Source organism: Mya arenaria, chromosome 15 (assembly GCF_026914265.1).
Source record: "Mya arenaria isolate MELC-2E11 chromosome 15, ASM2691426v1".
Classification (NCBI taxonomy): Eukaryota; Metazoa; Mollusca; class Bivalvia; order Myida; family Myidae; genus Mya; species Mya arenaria.
Genome location: NC_069136.1, coordinates 57,702,484 through 57,729,174, shown reverse-complemented (window position 1 = coordinate 57,729,174; position 26,691 = coordinate 57,702,484). Strand labels below are relative to the sequence as shown.

At 35.8% G+C, this 26,691-nt stretch overlaps 1 protein-coding gene across 1 annotated transcript; it reads right to left on the bottom strand.

The window, feature by feature from the left end:
• Positions 1-64: 64 nt before the first annotated feature.
• Positions 65-26,609, bottom strand: LOC128219516 (uncharacterized). Its single transcript, XM_052927326.1, has 28 exons — positions 26,502-26,609; positions 24,982-25,151; positions 23,689-24,024; positions 23,309-23,514; positions 22,835-22,902; positions 22,262-22,370; positions 21,595-21,691; positions 20,608-20,712; positions 20,125-20,248; positions 19,908-19,964; positions 19,359-19,515; positions 18,793-18,890; positions 17,154-17,266; positions 16,707-16,754; positions 16,388-16,494; positions 13,546-13,870; positions 11,862-12,067; positions 10,825-10,892; positions 10,280-10,388; positions 9,773-9,869; positions 9,285-9,389; positions 8,697-8,820; positions 7,789-7,845; positions 7,288-7,444; positions 6,695-6,792; positions 4,627-4,739; positions 2,665-2,712; positions 65-1,498 (listed from the first exon to the last, which is right to left on the bottom strand). The coding sequence occupies exons 3-28, from the start codon at positions 23,945-23,947 to the stop codon at positions 1,389-1,391; spliced, it is 3,165 nt and encodes a 1,054-aa protein (XP_052783286.1). The 5' UTR covers positions 23,948-24,024; positions 24,982-25,151; positions 26,502-26,609; the 3' UTR covers positions 65-1,388.
• Between the last annotated feature and the right edge of the window lie 82 nt (positions 26,610-26,691).

Below are 26,691 nucleotides of genomic sequence, written 5' to 3'. Positions count from 1 at the left end.
AAGTTTCCCTGACATCGCCTCAAGCATTACATGAACACAATGTTAATAATATAATATGTGAATAAAGATTTGTTACACGTGCTATCCATTTAGAGCCAACTTTTTTCTACCATATAGTTTCATACAGTCAGATTGAAGAAACACGTCATTGAGAAACAACTTTATTTGCCAGAATGAAAGTAGAATATCTTTGGGCAAAGATTTCAAAATGTCTCATCTCCTTTTATGCATTGGTTAACAGGATTTAATCGTGAGCATCATAGAAATTTGTCCACACGTGTAATGTGTCCCTTCCGGTTAACATTTGACCTAATCGACAAACAAGAGGAACAACTTGGCCATTTTCCATCGAAAACAACATCAGATATCTAATGGACGATTTGCAATGTCAGAATTCTTTACATCTTATTTCGCTGCAAGTAGATCGCGTAGTAATTTCAATTTTGCTGTAAGCCTGTAGATTTTACTCTAAATTTACGATGGTTCATGTATTTCAATTGTACAAAATAAGTCAAAATGACCATCAGTAACGACCTTACGGTCTTTTAACTTGGTAGCACGAATAAGTGGCATATTTTCTTGAACGAGGTTGATAACCAGCCTGGTCGTGAAGGGGTTCTCCGTGGCAATGTCAGGGATATAAATCACTAAACCTCTGCTGTTATTCACAAAGTACACACAAATTCCTTAACTTAACAAAGCTCTATTAATTTTGAAAACACATCTTGGAAACTAAAGATCTTGGCGACCTCTATTCGACACAAATAAAACTACATGTAACCGGGACCATTTACCTGTCAGCATTTAAAATACTTTCAAAACCACCAGGACCGATCTTCAGTTTTACGGCTAATTGTAAATGCGCCAATTTATCTAATTTACCTATCTTAGTCCATCGTAATTACAAATTCTGACGTGATTTAAAAGTCATTCTAAAGGCTGTTTAGAATACAACCTACATGTTAAGCCAATGAAATTCTAGGTAGGCAATCATTAAGAATTGGACTTAAACATTAAGCATTTCACCTTTCGCAGGTGTTTAAAGGTCCGCCTACTGCCACTCATCTGATACACACTGGCTGCGTCAGATTTTGCATTCTCAATGTATCAGCTTTTTTAGGTTGCATTATAAGTTAGATGACCTGAAGTAATTTCTTAATGATTAAGAAGGGCTCGATCGCCCCGCCCATTTCTATTCAGTAAGAATTTACTTCATGTCATCTTAACTATTACTTAGTGGTCTGGGAACTCGTTTATATCAGGATGTCTCTTCAAGATGCGTCGTCGGATACTCCCTATAGATTTCTCCGCTATGCTTCGTTAAGTATGTAGTGTACAAAGAGTAACGGAAGAAAGGACCGTGGTTGCCACCGATGTTCAACAAGTTGTTATTCACTTTTCCGCTTCTCATTTACATAGAGTTGCGCTGCCTTTTGTTTCAAACTTTTTTCATTCTCTTTATCCAAACGTTGTCTTGTGCTGTTATTTAATCCACCGTCTGAAAACACACACAACGTATTTTTTTACCCATTGTATAGTATTATTCATTGATCGAACACTAATTATATGGGTGTCAAATGTATAGAATACAATCATTTATATAATGTACATCGTCCTTATTCCATGATTTTTTTTTACATTCCTTATGTTTAAAGGGGCTAGTCAACAGTTGGTCCACAAATCGACAAATACAGTTCTATATTTCCCCAATACAAGCCTAGAATTGTCAATGCTAGCTAGAAGGAGGCCGATAATACATATTTTACATGAACGCAACAATTAATATGTCGACGCTTTCATTAAACTTACTGGAATTTACGTGGTAGATAACCCGAGTAAATATTGAATTGAAGAAATGCGTGATACACCAGTAAGTAAGATTCAATGCGTTGTACACAACGATGTCAAATTAATGTAAGTTTTAAAACATGGTATCATCTGGTTTCTAGCTCCTTTAAAACTCGCGACACCATTTACTATGTATCTGTGTTTGTTCCGTGGCAAGTATTGACATTTTGTATGTTAAACAGTTAATTTTTCGAAAAAAAACACCACTGGTTCTCTAAATTTAGTTCGTTTCTTTGTGAAAAACGCTTGGAATCAATGTCGTCATTTCCGGTACGATGCCATTTCCCTACAATTTAGAGCGATTTTTCTAATTATATATTTGAATCATTATTGTTATTTTTATGAATAAAAGGCGTGACAGAACTTAAGAAAAATGTTTGTTTCAATGGAAGACTGTAATATATCTCACAGAATGCGCATCAAAAAATAAATTTTGCGAGTAACAATTACCCGCTATATAATTCGTTAGGTTTTAACTGGCATCATTATTAAATCGAGAGTATAATTCAAACGGTCGCAAAAAATAAGCAATCTATTATTGGGCTTGGATATATTTTTATGAAATTACAGTCGAACGCCGTTGGCTCGAATTCCTCGTTGGCTCGAACTGGATGTAAATGACCGATTACTTTATAATAAACAAAAATCCCGCTTGGCTCGAATTTTACGACGCTCGATGTATTTTCGATGGTCCCTGGGAGTTCGAGCCAACGGGGTTCGACTGGATATACATAAAAAATATAATTATGTATAAAATCATATAAAACAATATAACATCCCTGACCGAGTGTATTACCAATCAGATATCATGCTTACCTGTAGACTGGTCGGTGAGGAATAAAACCGATGCTAGAATTATGGCAGCTGGAATTATAAAAGTTCAATATAACAGAAAACAACATTACCCATTAATACATAATACTTTAAAATGCTCTGTGCTGCAAAAGTAATCAAACTGAACGCAACCATTATTAAAGAATTTTCATTTCGAGCATAAACAAGTTGGACACATTTGCTGAAAATGCAACAACAAATATAAGTCATCAAATCATTACAAGCCCTTGTACTTAATATATACAAAAACGTGCGAACAGAATAAAGATTCAAGATTCAACACAATTATTAAGTAATTTGAACACAAACTTATTCCTCATTACATGATCAAAAAATAGTTCAATTATACATGTATTCAACGATAACATAAATGTTAATCAAAGGACCGTAGCAAATTAATAAGTCACAGCAAAAGCCATTCTTGTCACGTCTCCGATGGAAATGGTTGAGAGTGTAACGTTTTTTATAAAGACGGCAAATATATTCTGAGAAAAAACATCGTCTCTTATAAACTATATGTTTTCGAGAAAATGTTTTGTGAAAAACACACAACATATAGATACCAAACGAGAGCGGATTGGTTACACAGTTTTCCCACCTCAGATAAGTAGATCCAAATATTTCACCATGCTAGATATTCTTTTCTCCCACCTCAGATAAGTAGATCCAATAATCTTACCATGCTAGATATTCTTATCGTGCCCACGGGCGAAGATAAAATGCCCGTATGGAACTCCTTTTTAATGGTCACCACACTGTAATTACCTCCCTTGTTGAAGACTGTCGTCAATAGCATCAAGGAAATCTTGTCTTGTGGTAATATTTAAAACGCTAATTAATTATTCATCGCTTCAAATGTCACCATAAAACAGTTTTCACGCACCATTCCAGAAATAATGCTTCATTCTCCTTGGAACTATTTACAAAGACCAATTTGACTTTTAACATAATCTGAATCAATGCGAGCATATCCATTACAACCACGAACTATCGCATATCCATACGCAATTATTTTCATTGAGCACAAAAGAGTTCCAGCAAAAAATACATTTTTACTCAATTTTGTTTAACTGAGGTAGGAGAAAAAGCATCTAACATAGCCGACCCTCGCGCAGGGTGTTTTGCGGAAACTCGGTAAACCTCGTTTTCGTAAAACACCCTACGCTCGGTCGGAATGAACCTATCTTACACTCTCGGCCATGGAAGATGCTTATAATCTTGCCCACGGGCAAAGATTAAACAAGTACCCGTATGAAACTCCTTTTAAATGGTCACCACATTGTAATTACCTCCCTTGTTGAAGACTGTCGTCTGTAGCATCATAGAAACCTTGTCTTGTGGCAATATTTAGAATGCTAATTAATTATTTCTCGCTTCAAATGTCACCATAAAAAAGTTTTCACGCACCTTTCAAGAAATAATGCTTCACTCTCCTCAGAACTATTTAAAGACCGATTTGACTATTAACATAATCTGAATCACTGCGCGCATATCCATGACAACCACGAATTATCACATATCCATACGCATTTATTTTCACTACGCACAAAAGAGTTCCAGCAAAAAATACATTTTTACTTAATTTTGTTTAACTGTGGTGGGAGAAAAAGCATCTAACATAGCCGCTCGTGTAAGATGGGTTCATCCCAAACCTCGCGCAGGGTGTTTTGCGGAAACTCGGTAAACCTCCTTACGCTCGGGTCGGGATGAACCTATCTTGCACAATCGGCTATGGAAGATACTTATAATCCCCCCGCCTACCATGTATGATTTTCGAGATAATAAATTTGGATATTTCGCAATGTTTTGAGAAAATTGTATTTATATATATAAGGTACAAAAGCATGACATCGTTCTGAGCAAATCGGATTAAGTCATTTATGTCGAAAATGAGATGTATACTTAGTATTATTTGCTAAATAAAAACCTTAGAAGCATACGTACTTATTATTGACATGAGGAAGAAGAATTCAAGCATGAAGAAGCCAGTCGTGTCCACAATGTAGCCAACAAGGTACGTAACGCCGGACTGACCTACCGCTATCACAGTGTTCATTCTACAATGTACAATAAATGACAGACTGGCCTACCGCTATCACAGTGTGCATTCTACAATGCACAATGAATGTCAGAATAGCCTACTGTAACCACAGTGAACATTCTGGAATGTACAATAAATGCCAGTCGGGCCTACCGCCACAACAGTGTTCATTCTTGAATGTACAATAAATGCCAGAGTGAACTACCACTATCACAGTGTTTATTCTACGATGTACAATAAATGTCAGACTGGTCTATCACTATCACAGTGTTCATTCAACAATGTACAGTAAATAGCAGACTGGTCTATCGCTATCACAGTGTTCATTTAACAATGTACAGTAAATAGCAGACTGGTCTATCGATATCACAGTGTTCATTCAACAATGTACAATAAATGTCAGACTGGTCTATCGCTATCACAGTGTTCATTCAACAATGTACAATACATGTCAGACTGGTCTATCGCTATCACAGTGTTCATTCAACAATGTACAATACATGTCAGACTGGTCTATCGCTATCACAGTGTTCATTCAACAATGTACAGTAAATAGCAGACTGAACTACCACTATCACATTGTTCATTCTAGAATGGAAAATGAATTGCCAGATTGGTCGTTCGCTATCATACGGTTGATTCTAGAATGTACAATAAATGTCAGACTGGTATACCGCTATCAGAGTGTTCATTCAAGGATTTACAATAAATGGCAGACTGGCCTTTCGCTATCACATGGTGCATTCTAAAATGTACAGTAAATGTTAGACTGGCCTTCCGCTACAACTGTGTTCAATTTTAGAATGTACAATAAATGTTAGACTGGCCTTCCGCTACAACTGTGTTCAATTTTAGAATGTACAATAAATGTTAGACTGGCCTTCCGCTACAACTGTGTTCAATTTTAGAATGTACAATAAATGTTAGACTGGCCTTCCGCTACAACTGTGTTCAATTTTAGAATGTACAATTAAAGTTAGACTGGCCTACCGCTACAACTGTGTTCAATTTTAGAATGTACAATTAATGTTAGACTGGCCTTCCGCTACAACTGTGTTCAATTTTAGAATGTACAATTAATGTTAGACTGGCCTTCCGCTACAACTGTGTTCAATTTTAGAATGTACAATAAATGTTAGACTGGCCTTCCGCTACAACTGTGTTCAATTTTAGAATGTACAATTAATGCTTAGCTGGCCTACCGCTATCACGGTGTTTATTCAAGAATGCACAACACATGCCAGACTGGCCTACCGCTACAACTGTGTTCAATTTTAGAATGTAGAATAAATGCTAAACTAGCATATCGCTTTCACAGTTTTCATTCTAGAATGTACAATAAATGCAAGACTGGCCTACCGCTATCACAGTGTTCATCCCAGAATGTACAATTAATAGCATTAATAGCAGACTGGCCTACCGCTATCACAGTGTTAATCCCAGAATGTACAATTAATAGCATTAATAGCAGACTGGCCTACCGCTATCACAGTGTTAATCCCAGAATGTACAATTAATAGCATTAATAGCAGACTGGCCTACCGCTATCACAGTGTTCATCCCAGAATGTACAATTAATAGCATTAATAGCAGACTGGCCTACCGCTATCACAGTGTTCATCCCAGAATGTACAATTAATAGCATTAATAGCAGACTGGCCTACCGCTATCACAGTGTTCATCCCAGAATGTACAATTAATAACATTAATAGCAGACTGGCCTACCGCTATCACAGTTCCTATTCTAGAATGTACAATAAATGGCAGACTGGCCTACCTCTATCAGTGTTCATCCAAGAAATTAAATTAATGAGGACTGGCCTACCACTATCACACTGTTCATCCAATAACATAAATTAATGACGGACTGGCTTACTGTCATCACTCTGACCTATGATATTATACCATATCAAGAATCAACACTATCCACAAGGCGGTATGAAGCATTACATTAGATGATATAATTCTTACATTCCATATGCGGTACCGAGCTGTTTCAGAGGGATGACGTAGGAGACCAGCGGCCACACTGTTGTGGTAACGATGGAATAGCCAATACCTAGCAGAACCTGGAACCAGAATAGTTTAAGACAGTTAGAGTGGTTTAATTACATAGGTGTCTGCCTCTCACCCAAAACGCTGTGGGTTCGATCCTCACCAAGCTTTCGAATGACCTCTCAAATGGAAACCAATACTGGTTTCTACCCTGAAAACGGACTCGAATATAATTTACAAGCTAAAAGCTTTAGTTACGTTCAAGATGAATAAATATGTATGAAATATATGAAACTTAAATGGTGCACACTGCATGATAATATGAGTCTTTTATCAAAACGGTATGTGATTTTATTATTGAGAATATTATGTAGAACACATTCATGTTTATAACGTTTGATGTTTACAATATTATTTCTACTTCATGAATCACTATTATGGCTTTACATTTTAGAAATCTAAAATTAAATTATAAATGTCCGTGATGATGTTTCCAAACTGCATTATTTAATCAAGCATAACATTCTGCATTGTTACCATAAATACAATTACTTGGGAAATTGACCTACCGTGCTTAAATATGGCTGCGTAAAGGTGAAGGTCATTAGAACATGGCTAGCAAGGGTGAAGAAAAGCCCGCCAAACAACCACATGAGATTTCGGCCAAATTTGTCGATGCCAAAACCAAACAGTGGCATGGTTATGGCTGCTGTCAGGTATATCATACTATGGGAAATATAAGAATTTTAGTAACGACAGAACAATTGCACACACTATCAGCTAATTTATGGTTAAACCGGTTCAATATGCTTCAACAGAGTTCGCAATTGTGTGTGTTGGTTAGGAATGAAAAACGATCTTTTGGCTAAAGGCATGTTTTAAGGAATGCCTTGCGCGGTAATTCCTAGCTAAGCATCCCCAGTTTGTTGCTTTACATTAAAAAATGACGCTCACGAATCGTCACTAGAAAAACTGTTGGCGCGAATGATATGGTGCCCTAAAGGATGACCAATTAATGAATATAAACGCTGTCATTTTAAGTACATTTATCCAAAAACAATTAACCTCACCTGTTTATACTATCTGCGCTGTTGGGGTTTCGCTCATACTTTGTTTCCATAAATACCCTATATATAAACGAAATTCAAAGTTAATGTATAGGAAATATGTACTACACGTACATTAAAGTGGCACTCTTATTCCAAAATCTATACATACACATGTATGACAAACATAATTTTTGAGTGATAAACCTAAAATAAAAATTACTGATAACAAGATTGTAACTTTTTAATTTAAAGCTGAAAACACAAACAAATACATGATTATTGGTGACTGCTAAAAGATTTACTGTGATCTACTATCATCGCGTATGGTTGAAATGCGTAGTTTTTCTGCACCTTTCTTTCAAATTAAACTCGACATCCTTCATAACAACCATTGTTTTCGAAAAATAAATGGTGTATTAAAACAATTATATTAATTGTGGTTACTTTTATTTGGGAGTAAGAATGCGTCTTTAAAATGAACGAATGTCGTAAAACCAAAAGGGCGACGATGTATTCGTTCTCAAGTTGTTGCTGTTTCAAATCATTATCAAAATACATGACCATATACCATGTGTACTTAGTTACTCACTTATTCGGAGCTCCTCGGCCATTTTTCTCGAAAGCATCGGATGTATGCCGGTACATCAGTAGAAGTAGTTCGTAATTTTTTTAATACCATTAATCAAATGTAGCGTTTAGCTTGTATTTATTGATTTAAGTTAAAATTGATTCCCCAGTGAAGTGTATTATTGCAAACATAATTAAGATTCCCAAGAGTTAAGTCATGAAGTTTGACTGCTTAAATAAATTACTACGCGATCTACTTGCAGCGGCCTTAAACATGCCGATTTCTGAATATGTAAACCGTCCATATACATCCGAGGTTGTTTTTTGAGAAAAATGGCCGAGGAGTTCGAAATTTTACTTACTGTCCCTGAGCAACAAATGGAAACACTTGTAGATAATAAACTGCCGTAGTAAAACTGATCAGCCAAAACGTGGCTGGAAACTCCTTGATATCCGATAACTTAATCGTCTCTGAGTGTTCATTGGCTGTAAATACAAAAACATTCACTCCAATTAAAATTATTGGAAACGGTGATAGATTTTGTAAAAACAATGACATGTGAAGTTCAAAGTTATGGTCAAGACATGGAACATGTAATACCAACCCGCCTTTCTGTTTATTTTATCTTTGTCATTCTTTTCTTGCGACCATACTACAACTACAACATAGGTAAGTACATTGCAAATAGGTTCGTTTAAGATAAATTTAAATACATGAACATCATGGACTTTGCATTAGCTTAGATTTAGCTATACAGTGGATCCCCGTTGGCTCGAGCTCGACCTAGATGTGGAGGACCGACTTCTTTATACTGAAGGTAAACATTCCCGATAGGCTCGATTTTCCCGAGGCTCGAGGTTTTTTCGTTGGTTCCTGGGAGTTCGAGCAAACGAGGAGCGATTATACTTGTAAACTGCCCATTTCAGTACATCTAATATTTTATAGTTACCGTCGGACTTTTTGTGAGCTACTTCCAATTTTCGCTTGTCAGCTCGTTTGTCCAACAGTGCAAACAATATGGCCGCCAAAGCAGAAACGGCGGCAACAACTGAGCCTGTGGAAAGAAACATATTAGATGAGAATGCTCATGTCAGTGCTTTTAATGAGTTATTGGACGATTGGAGGCAAACGCGAAGATTGAACAAAGAAATAACAGTTAGATTCGAGTCGACCTTTGTATACGTTTGATTAAAAACATGCTTCAAACACCAATGTAAAGGAAACGACATTACAATCTCGAAGATGAAACTGTCAGAACTATAAAATGCATGCATGTATAGAAACAAAGTAATCGGGATAACACAAGTAATAAGTGAATCACTATGCACACTCCTAGCACTCAAGCACAGCTTCAAGCCATATACTTGAAAATGACTATATTTCAAGAGAAACAGTTATATTTAATGCTTCCGGGGTTCTAAAAGATGAATTACTGACCTGAAAGTAGGGCGAGGCAGAGGGAAGCGTTGGAACTGAAAACTCTGGACAGTGAGATGTATATTGGACCGAGAATATTCAACGTCAATACACTGCTCTGAAACGATACACTCCAGCTTGTATTGTGTTAATAAATGATATCCTGTGAATTACTAGACAATATTTCATGCGGAATTCAGTATAGACTTGTCGGTTTTCTTATTGAATATATATTTGTTCATATTCTTATTTTAGATTGGTCGTTGAACTAAAACTTGGTTTATATGTAACAACTGTGATATACTTTCTAATCTAAATGTGTCTCCCTATGTCAAACTATTTTTACAACAACGACCACAATGAACATACTAGTAAGCGATTTATAATTCCTTTTTTTGTGATTTCCTTTGTGTATAGTGTAGTTGACATGGAGTCTTTTCCTATGTTTGATGTTTTAATCATTTATAATGCTACCAGGTTTTATACTATTTTGTACAGAAATGCATCTATCTAACAATGGCTACATACCGCTCTAGAGATGCTTGTCCTTAGGCCCATCACCATATTCAACACGCTCATTCTGTACCATTTCACCGTCAGGTTGTCAACAGATATAGCACTGATCCCTTCAACCAACCTGATAAGGTAAAGGGTAAAATGGTCTAGTGATATACGCTACCCAACACCTGTAACGTTCCGCTGAAGGCAGAAGTGCGTTAATAATACGTTCATGTACTTGGTAATTTGCAAATTGGCATAACCAGTTTTCCGTGTGGAGGTTTAGGGCCTATGTTTATACAGACCAGTCGACTTCTTTCAGGGTTGAGCTGCGTTTCTCTCTAGTGATCTGTTGCGTCTTTGGCCTCGCACGCTACACAATCATCAAACTAGATTTATATCGTGACAGTATAAGGAAGATAGAAGTTTACCGAACTTTGTTATTGAAAGAGTATATGTTGTGATTCAACTATTCGTTACAACATGTGAAATTCCACCCTACTGTATATAAATAAAGAGTAGTATAAATGAATAGTGATGCTTAAATACAAACCAGAGATCAAAAGTCCATTTACCCAAAGAGAGCTCTGGCAACCCACATTGTCCAGTAGCTATGAAATAAAGCACCGGCAGAGAACATTGTCTGAAACAAGTTGAACATTATTAGTTTATTATATAACTCGGCTCAAGCATCGTCTCGGCTCATGCATCGTCGACAGCAAACATTGTCTATAACAGACTGGCCATTATTATAAATATCAGCGCAAGTACCGACAGCAAACATGATGTTACACAGACTGACTATTATATACATTACAAAACTCAGCTCAAACATCGACAGCAAATAAGGACAGACACAAGCTGACCATTTATATCTGAGCGTAAGCACCGACAGCAAACATTGTATGAAACAGGCTGACCATTTAGTAAATCTCAGATCAAGCAACGACATCAAACATGGCCTGACACAGGCTGACCATATTGCATATCAAGCACAGGTAGTTAACTTTATATGAACGCAGCTGTCTATTCAAATCAATGCACGAGTAAATATATGACGATTAATAGAACGATTGTAAACCTTTTACGGGCGCGTGAACGTGTGGATATATTTGTGTGCACCTATGTGTGTGAAATTGTACAATTTTAGAATGTCATGTACGCTTGCATCAGAAAATGATTTATACGAGTATATATTAGCGTACAAAATAAAGTATAGTGCACAATTTCACATTTTAAACTCAACTGCAACGTTTACATGTACGCCAATGTTGTGTGCTCGCTACCATTCTTTTGCCAAATTCTCACTTTTCAACCTAATGAGAACGGCTCGAGAGTAATCTTTCATGTCATACGATGCTCCATCTTGTATTGAAATATTAATACAACAATTTCTAAACTAAAAAAGGTAGAGAAATGTAAAGGCACTAAGCAGTCCTCAGAACATGCCATGTAAGTAAACAATGAGTTTGACATTCATAACCTTAAACTTGTTTTTGACATCTGCGTATTGTTTCATTTCGTCTCCCTTGTGCAAGAACTCAGTAATTACATATGGACCTAGAAGCAATTATATAGTTCTTGCATTAAGGTGACAATTTGTTATATTTACATGTGAGAACAACAGGAACACCGTTGAAGTGACCATGCATATCCTGTTGCCCACTCTATCCGTCATGTAGCCACCAAACAGACAAGAGACAATACTGGCCCACTGGATGGTCGAGTAGAAGCCCATGTACTTCGTCTGTGAAATGTCAAGTTCATCTAGAATTTGATTCTGGAGGCCGGCCGGAGTGTCCAAACAGTAATAGTCACCTGATACAGAGTTGATGTAACTCTTAGAATATGATACAGTTATTTTATGGTGTCCGGGGATGACATTCTTAACTGTTGCCCTCGGCCTGTCGACCTCGAGCAACAGGTAAGATGTCACCCTACCACCACGAGAAAACGGTTTTGACTGTTACCCAAATAACCATGAAATGACTGTTTTATCACTTGATCAAAAATTTATTAAAACCAAAAAAGGATATAATTGTTTAACTACCTGTTCAAAACTTATTTCAACAAACGACCGAACGTTAATGATATGCCCATCAAAAATGAAAATTTGGAAATTCCTATGGCGACATAGCGCCAGATGGAATCGGGTGGCCCCGGAAAAGTTCAATACAAGACAAATGGTTAGCTTTCATGTAAAAACAGCGAATTATAACACATTTGTGTTTGTAAACCGAATCAGATGATAATATATAAATATCGCATGAATACCAGTGTGACAGTTCATATTGTCAACATAAAGGAGATACTGTTACCCGAGGTCAAGCACTGGTAGACATGCAATATATATTATATTATACCAAACACAATTACACAGTACTTTCACCAAAACACAACTTTCAAGTTTAATCAATTTATGCTGAAACTATTTCTGAAAAAAGATAAAAGTCTAAAAAGTAACACTGTATTGAAGTTGCAAGCACCGGAGAATACAGATTTGCGACATATCTAACGTTTCCACCACATACTTAATGGAAACCGAGTATGTTTATTTTAGACGTGCGTGCTATGTGACATTATGCCTTTTGTCTACAATGGTAAAATCCAAGTACCCGAAAGAGACATTTTGACTATCAGAAACATATCGAGGGGTGAAAGCGAAAAGGTTCTAAGTGACATTAAATAAAGAAGCAGATAGAACCTTTTCGCTTTCACCCCTCGATATTCAACCTTTTGGACACGTGGCCAAGCGAAAATTCACTTCAGGTCATGAGACCCTGTGATGTTTTGAATGTCATATACGGGCAAATAACTGCTTAAATATCTTAGCTAAATAATGCCTCCCCTATACACATACAGCAGTGACGTCACTATTCAATGTGTACACAAAAACATCAGACGACAGGCACTGTCAGCAAGTAAATATTTGTTTACATTGTTGAATTAAATGATTAAAAAATATTTTAATACTATTTTATATACTTAATTGTGTTCGGTATAATAAAATAATATCATGCCAACTGGTTAACACCGTACTGTCAGTGTGTGTCAGTATGAAATTGCCCATATTGGGTATATGAGAACTTAACTTGGGCAGGTCACCTAAGGTATAATAATACAACTTATTAACATTCTGCTTCACTAGTGACATGCCAAACTACATATATGAAACAAAGGTGTATTGATAACATGTTAAATCTGACCTTTTCACTGATAGTTTACACTAAATAGTGTACGTATTACTCAACTTTTAAGATACTGAAATGTAATATAATCACTATCAAATACCTCACCTATGTTAATCAAGCAAAGAACCACCAGCATCACAAATCTAAAGGCGGTTGAATACGTTCTAACCTTTCCTTTAGTGCTCGTTGTTCCTTCCTTGTTTTCTTCATCGTTTTGAGATCCGCTTTCAGCGTCAGGAGAAGTCCTGTCTTCATTTACAACATGATTCACTGGACATTCGTTCGCACTTTTTTGTATACGGCTGTATTCACGATTTTCTATATTATTTTCACTCCCTAGTAAAGGGCTATTTTCATCCATGTTATACTGCTTTGTGATTTTAATGCAATGTGTTAAGTCTGCCGAGTTTGAACATAGAATATCATACTTCTATAGTCCATGTATGCCATGTAACCACTTCCAAAAATTGTCTTCTGAATGACAATTACCTCAGAATATAGTTCGTGTTCTTGCTGTGTTTCATGTTTGGAACGTATTCCGAATGTAAGAACTTTGTTCTTAAATTTCAAGGTTATAATTCCTCCTTAAACATTAGAAATGTAAGTGCACAACCTAAACAATGTATATGATCATGCTATCTGTCGTGTCTATCAATACATATCATAACTCAGATTGCCTCAAAAACGAAACAAGAAATAAGGGCATGTATACAAGTCGATAAATATCCAACTGATTAATAACAGTCCATTAATGATGACAGTGTTAATATTACTGATTAATTGAAATGACATTCTGCTTTCTGGTGGATTATAATATTTTAAATATTTATCTGTGAAATAAATTTCATATTTAACTGTTTATAACAGTAAAAATATCAATTTGACATGATTCACTGTTTTAAACTTCCAGCCCATTCTATAATAATTGAGCAGAAACCATTTTAAGCTTAAGGTCACCGCCAACAATGTCTTATATCGTATAACCACGACCTTGACTTTTGATGACCTTTTGATCTAAAACTCAATAGGGATCATCTACTAGTCATTTACAAGTAGCATACAAAGTATGAAGTTCCTGGACCCAAAGGATCTTAAGTTATTGAGCGGAAACCGTTTTTTCACCTCAAGTTTACCGCGACCTTGACCTTTGACCTACTGATCACAAAATCAATAGGGGTCATCTACATGTCATGATCAATCAGCATACCAAGTATGAAATTCCTGGGTCGAAGCGTTATATAGTTATTGAGCGGAAACGAAGTGTGACGTAGAGACTGACTAGGGTTAGGGTCAGACGGACTGACTGACTGACGGACAGGGCAATCAGAATATGTCTCCCCATGAATGGGGTAGACATAATTATCATTATCACCTTAAACGTAATCAATGTTCAAGTACTTGAATTAATGTGTATTCTGTAGTAGTGGATAAAGTAATTAACATGAAATGTATGTTTACGAGTTGTAAATGGTTCGCATTCATAAACTTCTTTTTTCACAGTAAAAATATTTAATAAAAACATTAAGTTCTTATTTTTTATCAAGTTATATTTCATCTTGTATATGCAGTGCGTCATACTAAAGTTTTCAAATATCTAGATTAAGAGAACACAGTAAATCCTGATCTTAAAACCTCAATCAGAACACAATTTAAATACTAAACATTGGCTATTGATGTTTAGACGTTCTCTACAGAATCATATACATGTATGTATAAACTAAGTATCCGTATTAACGTCTGAATCCAGTGGAGATTGATTTGTGGGAGTGAGATCCCCTGATTGCTTGGTATGTTCGAATATATAAGCAATTGTTACTATTGACCACTCCTTTTGTGGAGAGTTATTAAAAGGACCACATTTTGAGCTACATATTTATTTTAATAGGATTATTACCAAAAGTTCTAAATGCAGTGAAATGTGAGTGGAAGTTACACACTCTTGTCCCTTTGTCATTTTTAAAAATATCACTTAAGTTAAAAAATGGCGTAACTTTAAGATGTTTTACTTCATTTATATATACATATATATTTATATATATATATATATATATATATATATATATATATATATATATATATATATATATATATATTATTTAACTAAAAGTTGTATATAAAATTGTTTCAATGCAAATAAGAAGTGGCTGAGAATGCCTGAGATATTGACTTTTGAAAGCGTACATGCAAAACCATAACCAGAAATTCTTAGTCTAACAATGAAGTCTAATATTTTGCATTAAATGCAAGAAAGAGTTACGTTACTTTATTATTCGAGGAGGTTTGATTGTTGAGTATTGATGTGTAAGGTCTCAATGCAATACTGACATATAAACATACGTGTGCTTACATAAAAAAACCTTAACCAGTCGAACAATAAAGCAATTACAACATGCTTTACTTTAGGAATACTGTGCACTGAAAAAGGAACATAGTGACCGAGGTCCTGTATAATGGGAGTGGACAGCCAGCCTGGTTGTGGCAGGTACTTGATGGCTATGGTACATGTACTTGAATTGTTAAAAACGCATCAAAATGACCATCAGCCCAGTCTGCACAAGCATTACCCAAGCATTTAGGCCTATGACCTCACGCACTAGGTCGATGTGATTTACATATAACACACATATTTATCTGCTTAATAACAGAGTTTTATCGATTTTTGGAAACACATTGATAAAGAAAAGCTCAAGTCTAGTCGACCTTTGTTTTTTTATTTAAAATAATACTAGAACTTTTAACCTGTTCTCATTACAAATACATTTAAAAAATTCACGACCGAAAATCGTTCTTCTTTTAATATGTTTCACGACTAAATATAAATAAATTTCTCTATCTCAGTCCGTCTTTATTTTAAATACTGACGTAATTTTAAACGTCATTCCAAAGGACGCTTAGTGCATTGAGACGTAGGTAATATTATGTTGTTTTTTCAAAATGTCTCCATTCAGTTTTCCATCGTCTCATTTACAATCAGTCGTCGTGTTTCTGGTTCCAACAAACTTTCCTTATCTTTATCCATATTACGTTTACGTGTGCTGTTGTTTAATTGACCATCTGAAAAATGGAAGTATATTACTTCTTGTGTAAATCATTTATACATCAAACTCTGGGTAAAAGGATGCCATAGTTTCAATATATATATTTTACTACGATTTCATTCAGCAATTCACAGTAGGACTGAGGGCAACCATTTATGGAAGTATCAATAAAATCACCATCTCTAATAAATTATGTCACTTATGTCACATATGGACAGTCATGCTTACCAATAGACTGGTCGGTGAGAAATAAAACTGATGCCAGCAATAAGCAGGCTGAAATATAGTGGTTCAAAATACAAAACAGAACATTACAGTAACACATAATACAATACTGATTTTAGACGAAAACATGTAATATTTTCTTATATTTGAAGTCAAATATATTGTCAAATCAGTGATGCAAGCATAATGAAAATGGCAATCGATGTTATCGATTTTCGATGATAAATATTGTATAACACACTACACATGTAGATATAAGAGCAAAAATACATTTCACTATAACTTTGGAATGTTCTCCAATTTGTAAGGAAATAATATTTATGGAAGATGTATAGAATATACATCTTTCAATCGTGATTTTTTTAAACAATAGGCATGTTGTCATGTGTGTTGGAAGTGAGTGATAAACATATAAGACTGGTTGAATTTAAATCTTAGAAACATACGTACTTGTTACTGACATAAGGAAGAAGAATTCGAGCATGAAGAAGCCAGTAGTGTCCACAATGTAGCCAACAAGATACGTAACGCCAGACTGGCCTACCGCTATCACAGTGAACATTCTGAAAAATGTACAATAAATGGCAGACTGGCCTATCTCTATCACAGTGAACGTCCTGGAATGTACAATAAATACCAGCCGAGGCTACCGCTATCACAGTTTTCATTTTATAATATACAATAATGCCTGACTGGCAGGCCGCTATCACAGTTTTCAGTTTAGAATATACATTTATATCAAACTGGCATACCACTATCACAATTTTCATTTTAGTATATAATAATGCCAGTCTGGCCTACCGCTTTCACGGTTGTCATTTAAGTATAATATAATGCCAGACTGGCCTACCGCTTTCTCAGTTTTCATTTTAGTATACAATAATGCCAGACTGGCCTACCGCTTTCTCAGTTTTCATTTTAGTATACAATAATGTCAGACTGGCCTACCGCTTTCTCAGTTTTCATTTAAGTATACAATAATGTCAGACTGGCCTACCGCTTTCTCAGTTTTCATTTAAGTATACAATAATGCCAGTCTGGCCTACCGCTTTCACAGTTGTCATTTTAGTGTACAATAATGTCAGACTGGCCTACCGCTTTCTCAGTTTTCATTTTAGTATACAATAATGTCAGACTGGCCTACCGCTTTCTCAGTTTTCATTTTAGTATACGATAATGTCAGACTGGCCTACCGCTTTCACAGTTGTCATTTTAGTGTACAATAATGTCAGACTGGCCTACCATTATCACTGTGAAAATTCTGGAATGTACAATAGATGCCAAACTGGCCTACTGTTATCACAGCAGCGATTATTCTGGAATGTACAATAAATGGCAGACTGGCCTACCGCTATCACATTTTTCAATTGAGAATGTACAATAAAGCCAGACTGTCCAGCCACCTTTCCAGTCTTCATTTTAGAATATACGCGTAATGCCAGACTCACAATTTTAATTCCAGAAAAGACAATTAATGGCAGAGTGACCTTCCGCTATTACAGTGAACATTTTAAAATGTAAATAAAAGACGGAGAGGTCATCGACTATCACAACATTAAATTATACTTTGTTTAAAAATGCCAACGTCGTCTATCGCAGTGTTGATTCTAAAATAAACGATAAATGCCAGACTGGTATACTACTATCATAGAGTCAATTCTAGAGTGCAAGCTGTCCATTCAAGAATGTACATTTAATGCCAGACTGGTCTACCGCAATTGCAATTGCTCGTTATGCAACAGTCAATTGTAACCACGCCCCCAGGCCCGAGGAATAGCGGGGATTTTGTCTTGCGGTCCAGCCAAGATATCTCCGCCCTGCGGGAAAAATTGCTGGTAGATCCCCGCCAAATGCCCGTGCGGCCCGGGGACATCCGAGGTAAGGCCGATTCCCCTCTTTTTTGGCGCAAAAACTAAACTACCGCATACAACCAGTATATCCGGGGTGGGGGGCAAGGCTTAGCACATCTGTTTGATCAATGTACTCACTTTGACTTCTGACATTAGAGTAATTCAATTCTGCCAGGGTCATTAATTAGCTATGTCCACAAGGCACTATCAACTATTGAAACTGATTATGTAAATCTTACATGCCATATGCAGTACCGATTTTTTTCTGAGGTATTACGTAGGAGACCAGGGGCCACACTGTTGTGGTGAAGATCGAATAACCCAGGCCTAGCAGAACCTGGAACAAAATGGTTAGTTTATACTTAACCTCATTCTTTTAAATTGTCGAAGTCTAATATATTATATAATCAGTCGTATCCGTTTTCTGGGTAGGAAACCAGTACTGATGTCCGTTGATGAAAACGCTCATATGGTGGCGATTGACATCACAACTGCTTAGATGAGCGGTGGACACCTTTACCGCTAGACAACTCTTACCCAAATGGTACACACTCCATTCTAAAACGAGCTTATTTCATTCATGATTAATATGTACAATATATTAATGTCCATAATATACAAGAATGTTTAATATTTAGGATAGGATTACGACTACATTGATCGCTTTATAACAATAATCAAACATGTCGTTAAAATTATCATTTAAATATCAATGCTGCTGTTTCCATATCAACGATGAAATCAAAGACAACCCTTTGCATTATCGTCATAATTCGAATACAAAAATAACGTGACATCTACGTACCGTGCTCAAATATGGCTGTACAAAGGTGAAGGTCATTAGAATATGGCTTGCAAGGGTCAAGAAAATCCCGGCAAACAACCACAGGAGATTTCGACCGATTCTGTCGATGGCGAAACCAAACAGGGGCATAGTTATGGCTCCTATTATATATATCATACTGAAAACAATAAAAGTTTAGTACTTAATAATTTAATACTCAAACGAAAATTCAATGAATTGGGATATTGACCAATTTCGTTGCAACTTGTAACCTCCGTTTTCTTTAAAGATGGGCTGGCATGTCAGGTAAACGTATGACCAAACCATTAGATTATGGTCAAAATGTTTTGTCAATCATGTCTTGGCTTAAGGTTTTTTTCAGGAATGTCTGACTTGTAAATCTCAAGCTTTGTATCCCATGTTTATTGCCTTGCTGTTGATAATGATGCTCACGAATCGTCATTAGAAAAACAGTTGGCGCTAATGTTATGGAGTCCTAAAGGATGACTAAATTAATGAATATAAACGCTATCGTTTTAAATACATTTATCCAGAAACAATTCACCTTACCTGTTTATATTATCTGCGCTGTTGGGGTGCCGCTCATACTTTGTTTCCATAAAAACTCTATAAATAAAAATACATGTAATATATCAATTTTCTAGAACTTTACTATTTCTGTTGTCGTAAAACGGAAAAGACAACGGTGCCTGCTTTTTCCAGTGGTTGCTTTTATATGAATTTCAAAACAAACGCAAACATTTTATGATTACCTATAGTCACTTACTGTCCCTGAGCAATAAAGGGAAACAACTGCAGATAATACACAGCCGCTGTAAAACTGATCAGCCAAAAAGTGGCTGGAAATTCCTTGATTTCCGATAGTTTAATTGTCTCTAAGTCTTCCTTAGCTGCAAATATAAACAACCTCCACTACGACTAGAGAAAATGAAAACAGTGATATACTTTAAGATATAATACATAAAACATGCCTTTTCTTTAAAGGATCATGGTCAAGAAAAGGCAATTTTTACAACAACAAGATAATGAGTCTGAATGTTTCAATTTTTCCTTCTTTACTTCATTGACTTGCGCCCCTGTACATCGTTTTGTACTGGTGCCATTGTTTTGTAGTTATATTTATTTACTTAAAATTTGACAAAAGTAAGTACTTTGCTAATATTCTCATCCAAGGTGAATTTAAATACATGGACATGAACTTAGGTTAAAAAATATATTTATTTGAGTACATGGATCGAAAGAGATTTACCATCAGACTCTTTGGCAGCCACTTTCATTGTCCGCTTGTCCGCCCGTCTGTCCAACAATGCAAAAACGATGGCCGCCAAGGCAGAGACGGAACATACAAAAGAACCTGAAACCAATAATATGAGCAAAATGTTTAGTGCTTCAAACATTTAAGTCCAAATTTATAAGTATTTTTATCGTATGATTCCTTTCGGCGTCAAACATGAACGTGATGTTTTAACAAAGAGTAAATTGAATTTAAAGGCTCAAAGAAATAACAAATAACAGTACATATACAGTACATATACGCTCGAACTGTGTAATCAATAAGGATTGTACATAAAACCAAAACTTCACGATATCATCCTGGAAGAGTAGTATCTCGGACGCATGGTATCAATCTAATTCTCGGTTATGTCCCAGGTAGACTCGTTTCCCAGTGAACTTGTATTTTACTGATCGTTTAAAGGCGGTAATCACAGCATTTACCAGTAAAACTATTTTGATGCGTGCGTAGTATGTTATGTGGTGTTCACACAATGAACTCGTGTTTAACTGATTGTTCCATGGCTGTAATCCCATCCTTTTCAGTTAAACTATCTTGATGCGTTTGTGGTATGTTATGTGCCGTTGATTCGTTTGTGTATTTAGTCCATTGTCGTTCTGGCTTATGCCCTTAAATAGGCTTTACTTTTGATATTTAATTACTGATTCCTATTCATTAAGGCCTTGTGTCTAAGTTTCAGACTCAGGCTCAGAACGCTAAATTCTTATATGCTTCAAATTATCTATTATACAATTAATTTCGACAAAAGATGTGTGTCTGTTTGTAGAACAGATTGTTTGTAAAAGATATTAAATTACAACGTAACTGAATACAGGCCATGTAGTATTCATTGACGTATTGAACGTTCTTTGAGAGGAATGGTCAAAGAAAGACTGCCAACACTCCTATCACTTTAGGAACAAGAGTATAATATTGTATTTCTCGAAGTCATGTCCAACTCACCTGAAAGCAGGGTAAGGCCAAGAGACACGTTGGAACTGGAAAAGTTGGTCATTACATTATATAGTGGACCAAGGACATTCAACGCCATCACACTGCTCTGAAACGATAAACTAATGGTCGGTTTCTTAACTCAACCCTTGACAGTGTCTTAAAACCGAAGTGATAAATTAGTCCTAAAACCTGGCTTGGTTATGATTCAATTAACAATCCGAACTCAAGTTCTTAAATTAACAGTCGTTGTCTTGAGAATGGACTTAAATCACCTATACACATATAGTGTTTGAGTGCTTCTCACTTAATAATATGATATTTTATTGTTTCCACAAACGTTTGCAATTTTTGCTTACTGAGGATAATTTCTGTGCTATTTGCCATATGCGCGGCCTTATTATTTTACAAAGAGTGAGCTAATCCAAACTTAACTTAATAGTGCTTGATCTTTTATTATTTTAACAGTCCATGGGATATCAAGCTGATATCACCGTTGCCAAGAATTTGCACAGACTAGCATGATATTTGTCACATCTTACAAACAGAGGTTATGTTGCAGACTTAGCATAGACATGCAAATTATTGGGTGTGTAGATTTTTTGCCTGCCCTATGATATTTTTTCTTAGAATGGTTGTAGAACCTTCTCCTTGATTACTTGTAAAACTTGATACATACCACCCTTGCGATGCTTGTCCTCAGACCCATCACCATATTCAACACGTTCATCTTATACCATTTAACAGTCAGATTGTCACTTGATATGGCGCTGATTCCCCCAATCAAGCTGAAATCAAAATTATTATACACTATTCAGTTACCAGTACTTTTTTCATCAAGTTACTCAAACAATAAGTTTTCAACACTTATCGTTAAAGCCTTATTCCTTTAAACGATTTCAGGAGTTTCGCTCGGCATGGCATACTGATTTGTCTTGGAAATGTACACCTGATTTATGATTGCATTGTTTGTCTTTAACTTGGAATTTCGGAATATCTAAAATCTTGTTGCCTTAGCCTTTAGACAATTGCTATAAGAAAGCCGACTAGATTCTGAGTCGAAACGATGAATTTCAAGTTTTTTCCCATCCATCTGTCATCACATACCATTTATTTTGGTTTTCGAACTATGATGTAAGATCAAGTAACAGTGGATAAAGAGATCATGCAAGAATCAATATCAAATGTCTGAATACAAAAGAAGCATAAATATCAAACATGTCTACATACAAACATACAAAGATCCATTTACCCGAAAAGTGCCCTTGCAACCCACATGGTCCAGTAGCTATGAAGGAGAGCACCAGCCGCGAACATGGTCTGAAACAGACTGACCATTATAATAATCAGTTCAAACACCGACATTAAACAAGGTCAGAAAAAAAGCACCTACAACAAACATTGTCTGAAATTGGCAAGTAGGTGTACGATGCTTCAACTTCAAGGTGACCTATTTTACTGAATGCTTATATGAATCTGCGACCAATATTTTCAAACTGTTCACCTCAATGGACTCAAGCTTGGTAAAGCTTTATGTCATAGACGTATTCAATTACGTTTAAAACAAATTATACAATGTTTTATGGTATAATAGCAAATGGAAACTTAGAAATGTGTATCCCGTCTTAAGAAAATGCAATTTTCTAATGTAAATAAAGGGTTAGAATTTCATAGCTACAGTTTGAATTTCCATCTGCATAGTGTTTCATTTGTTTTATTTGTGTACATGTGAAGCCAGCAGCAGTATGGTAGAAACGACCACGCAAGTTCTGTTGCCAATTCTATCCGTCATGTAGCCACCAAACAGACAAGAGACAATGCTGGCCCACTGGATGGTCGAGTAGAAGCCCATATACTTCGTCTGTGAAATTTCAAGGTCATCTAGGATGTGATCCTGGCAACCGGCTGGGGAGTCAAAACAGTAGTAATCACCTGGAAATACATTTGTTGGTTATAACAAAAAAGTAACTCACTGCAACAGTGTAAGTGACTGATCGCTAAATGCATACAGCTCAATATTATTGATGGAGATTTGAATCTGGCTCGTGGTATTTCCTGATAGTAAATATTGAAAATGTAGGTATTATTTAAATTTAAGTACATCACCTATGTTTATCAAACAAAGGGCCACCAGCATCACACATCTGTAAATAGTTGAAGGCGATCTAGCCTTTGCTTCAGGACATGTTGTTCCTTCGTTGTTTGGTTCCTCGTTTACAGATCCACTCTCTGCGTCAGGAGAAATTCTGTGATCTTCATTCTTACCAATATTCGCTTGACATTCGTTCTCACAAGTTTGTATTTGGGCAAATTCACGAGTGTCTGTATAGTGTTCTCTCCTCAGTAGAGGGCTCTTTTCATCCATGATGTAATGCTTTGAAATTCACGTTGGAAGTTTGCAGAGCTGAAAAAAATAATCCTACTGTACCGCCACTGGACTTTCTGAAAAGTTGTTTGAAAGTTGTTCTTTAGAAACTATAATAATAATTCGTGTGTAAGGTTTAATCATAATTATGAACGTTGTTCTCAAACTGAATGTTACAATGTTACAAGTGCTCCTTGATATTAAAATGTAAGATAATCCTTCCTCCATAAATGCATCATGTTAGTGCACATCCTACTCATGTGTATGTCAACATGCTATCGTTTACGGCTTCCAGTACATTCAATAACAAAAGTTGTTAGGAGAACAAATGGAGGTATAACGCATGGACAAGATGGTCAATATTCAACTGATCAACGTTGGTCAATATTCAACTGATCAACGTTGATAACAGGGATAATTTAATAACAAATTACAAGTACATTCATTAAACAAAGTGTACTGTGTGAAAGATAATCCTTTGTGATTTATATATATATAATATATTATTTTGAACGTTGGCTTTTAAAACAAACACCACAGGACATGTATATTGTAATATGAGGATATGATATCATCAGGAGCTTACTTAAAGTATTTTAGTTTAACTCAAGCAGCTCACTGTGTACCATCGGCTAGGTCTAGGTGTAAATAGTATTGAATAAATAGTTAGAAATAACACAATATCGTTCTATGTTAACAAGTAACTTTATGTTGTTTTTTTTCAGAAATGAACTCCTTTCTCGTAAAGGACTAAAAGCCAGACACTTACATTGGACCATTCATGTTTAGTATTAACATACAAATTACAGACTTACTGTGACAATTGATGTAACGGTGTTCCAACACATTTTATGCATTGTAAAAGCTTTAAGGGATGATGATGTGCACATCACGTATGTGCAATTGACAATAAGTGGGAAGGGTCGGCACCTGTACAGAACATTAGAACTGAAAGTGTTCGACCTAAACATGTATCTGCAATGTACGAAGCTATACAGAAAAATCTTCAGCCAACCACTTACTCTGTGACTTACCTTGTGTTCGAGTGGTTCCGTGTTAGCAACATGTCAAAGAGAAAACTGTCGATCGATGACCGTGAAGAAATTACCAGGGATAGGATTGTGAGCTGGAAAATGTCGACAAGGATGGCGTGGTGTTATGTTATGTTCTGGCCAGAATTTCAGCTGATTTAACCAATTCTGTGCTGAAATGTAGAAGGTACAGAAACTAAGCCGCCATTAATTCCCATTTCCATATCTAGCGGTGTTCCCTGTCATAATTATCAGAAATGTGCAGGTTTTGCAAAATAATTGGATTTAAAACCATCAGACAATTAGTCCCTATACCAGTGGAACCAAAGGGCTGTATAGGAAACACGTACCAGTTTGTAATAAGAAAATTCTTACCAAGGAAAGGAAACCACTTTTCTTGAGTGTGAATTTAATCACTGACCGACAATTTATCCTTATCCTCCGAAAGGCCCATCACAACATAATAGTCATAAACATTGGTAGAAAGTACAATTATCAAGCAATACAACTTAGAAACTAGCTTTTGTTGTTGATAATCTCAATGAACGGTCCCGTACCATTCAGTGCCCAGAGTGGTCCAAGTACAGGGTGCCCAAAAGAAGGGAATGGATATGTGAAAGACTATGAGCCCTGACACAGTTATTTATCAGAGCCATAAATACGGGCAATACCAATTGCCCAAGATTCAGGGAAAACAACTTATTTGAAATACGTACTCCAAGTGTATCAATTCCATTGTGTATGTTACTAGATGAGAAAAATCCGTAATGTTGTCGAAAGTTATAAGATCGATGTTATCTTCATTTAACGTAGACCACATTCGAGTTTGTCTTCTGAGTTTAATTGATTGGTGTTTAAATTCAATCTTATTTAATTGACTGCTTCCATAAACCTCAATTTATATATGTCATAAAAGACGTTCGGTTTTGTATTGTTAATTACATGTTATTTTAATAGTTAACTTTGTTTCTAAAGAATGAGTAGTAACATAATGATGTATTTACATCATAGCCGTATACGTAACAAACATTTAATACTATGTATACTTCGTATACACAGAGTATACTTCGTATACACAGATTGTTTTAAAAATATTAATATTCAGCATATACAAACAAACTACACAGAATATACACACACACAAGTTGTAAATAATATTGAAATGGATTGGAACGAAAGGATAGTTTATGAAGTTCATATAGACAGATTGATGAGTGACGAGATACGTAACAATTCTTATGGATAAGGATAACCAGCCTTTTAAGTCTTTCACTTAAACTCTTGAAGCTCATCTTGTGCCCTTTCATTCTTAATTGCATATTTTATCGAATAAATAGTTCTTACAACACCGTGGCATTCTTAACAAACAAACAGTATTGCATTTATGTATAAATGTTATTGTTGACAACTATCGCAAATGAAGCGAATCTGGTTCGGCAAAATTATGAACCGTAACAAAGATTGACCTTACAGGTTATTTGTATTGATCTACCACAAACATAAAACGTTTAATAAAAGATTACCTTTAGAGTATAAACTTAGATGTTTATCAAACGAAGTATTTGCATAAACATCTGAATCCAGTCGAGTGTCTTATAGAGTTATTCAGTTTATCCACATTGTTATTAAAATCACATATCAGTTATTTCCCTTAGTTTTGAATTTGCCTTTCGGTTACATGCTACCATTACAATTTGTCTGACCAAGATTTAA

Bases quoted from the DNA above. Each gene is read 5' to 3' on its own strand.
- LOC128219516 (XM_052927326.1), bottom strand. From the start codon at position 23,947: ATGGATGAAAAGAGCCCTCTACTGAGGAGAGAACACTATACAGACACT. The intron at 12,068-13,545 runs GTGAGGTATTTG...ACTCTGTATCAG, and splicing joins TCTTTGCTTGATTAACATAG to GTGACTATTACTGTTTGGAC. The intron at 4,740-6,694 runs GTAAGAATTATA...TGTACATTGTAG, and splicing joins CTCGGTACCGCATATGGAAT to AATGAACACTGTGATAGCGG.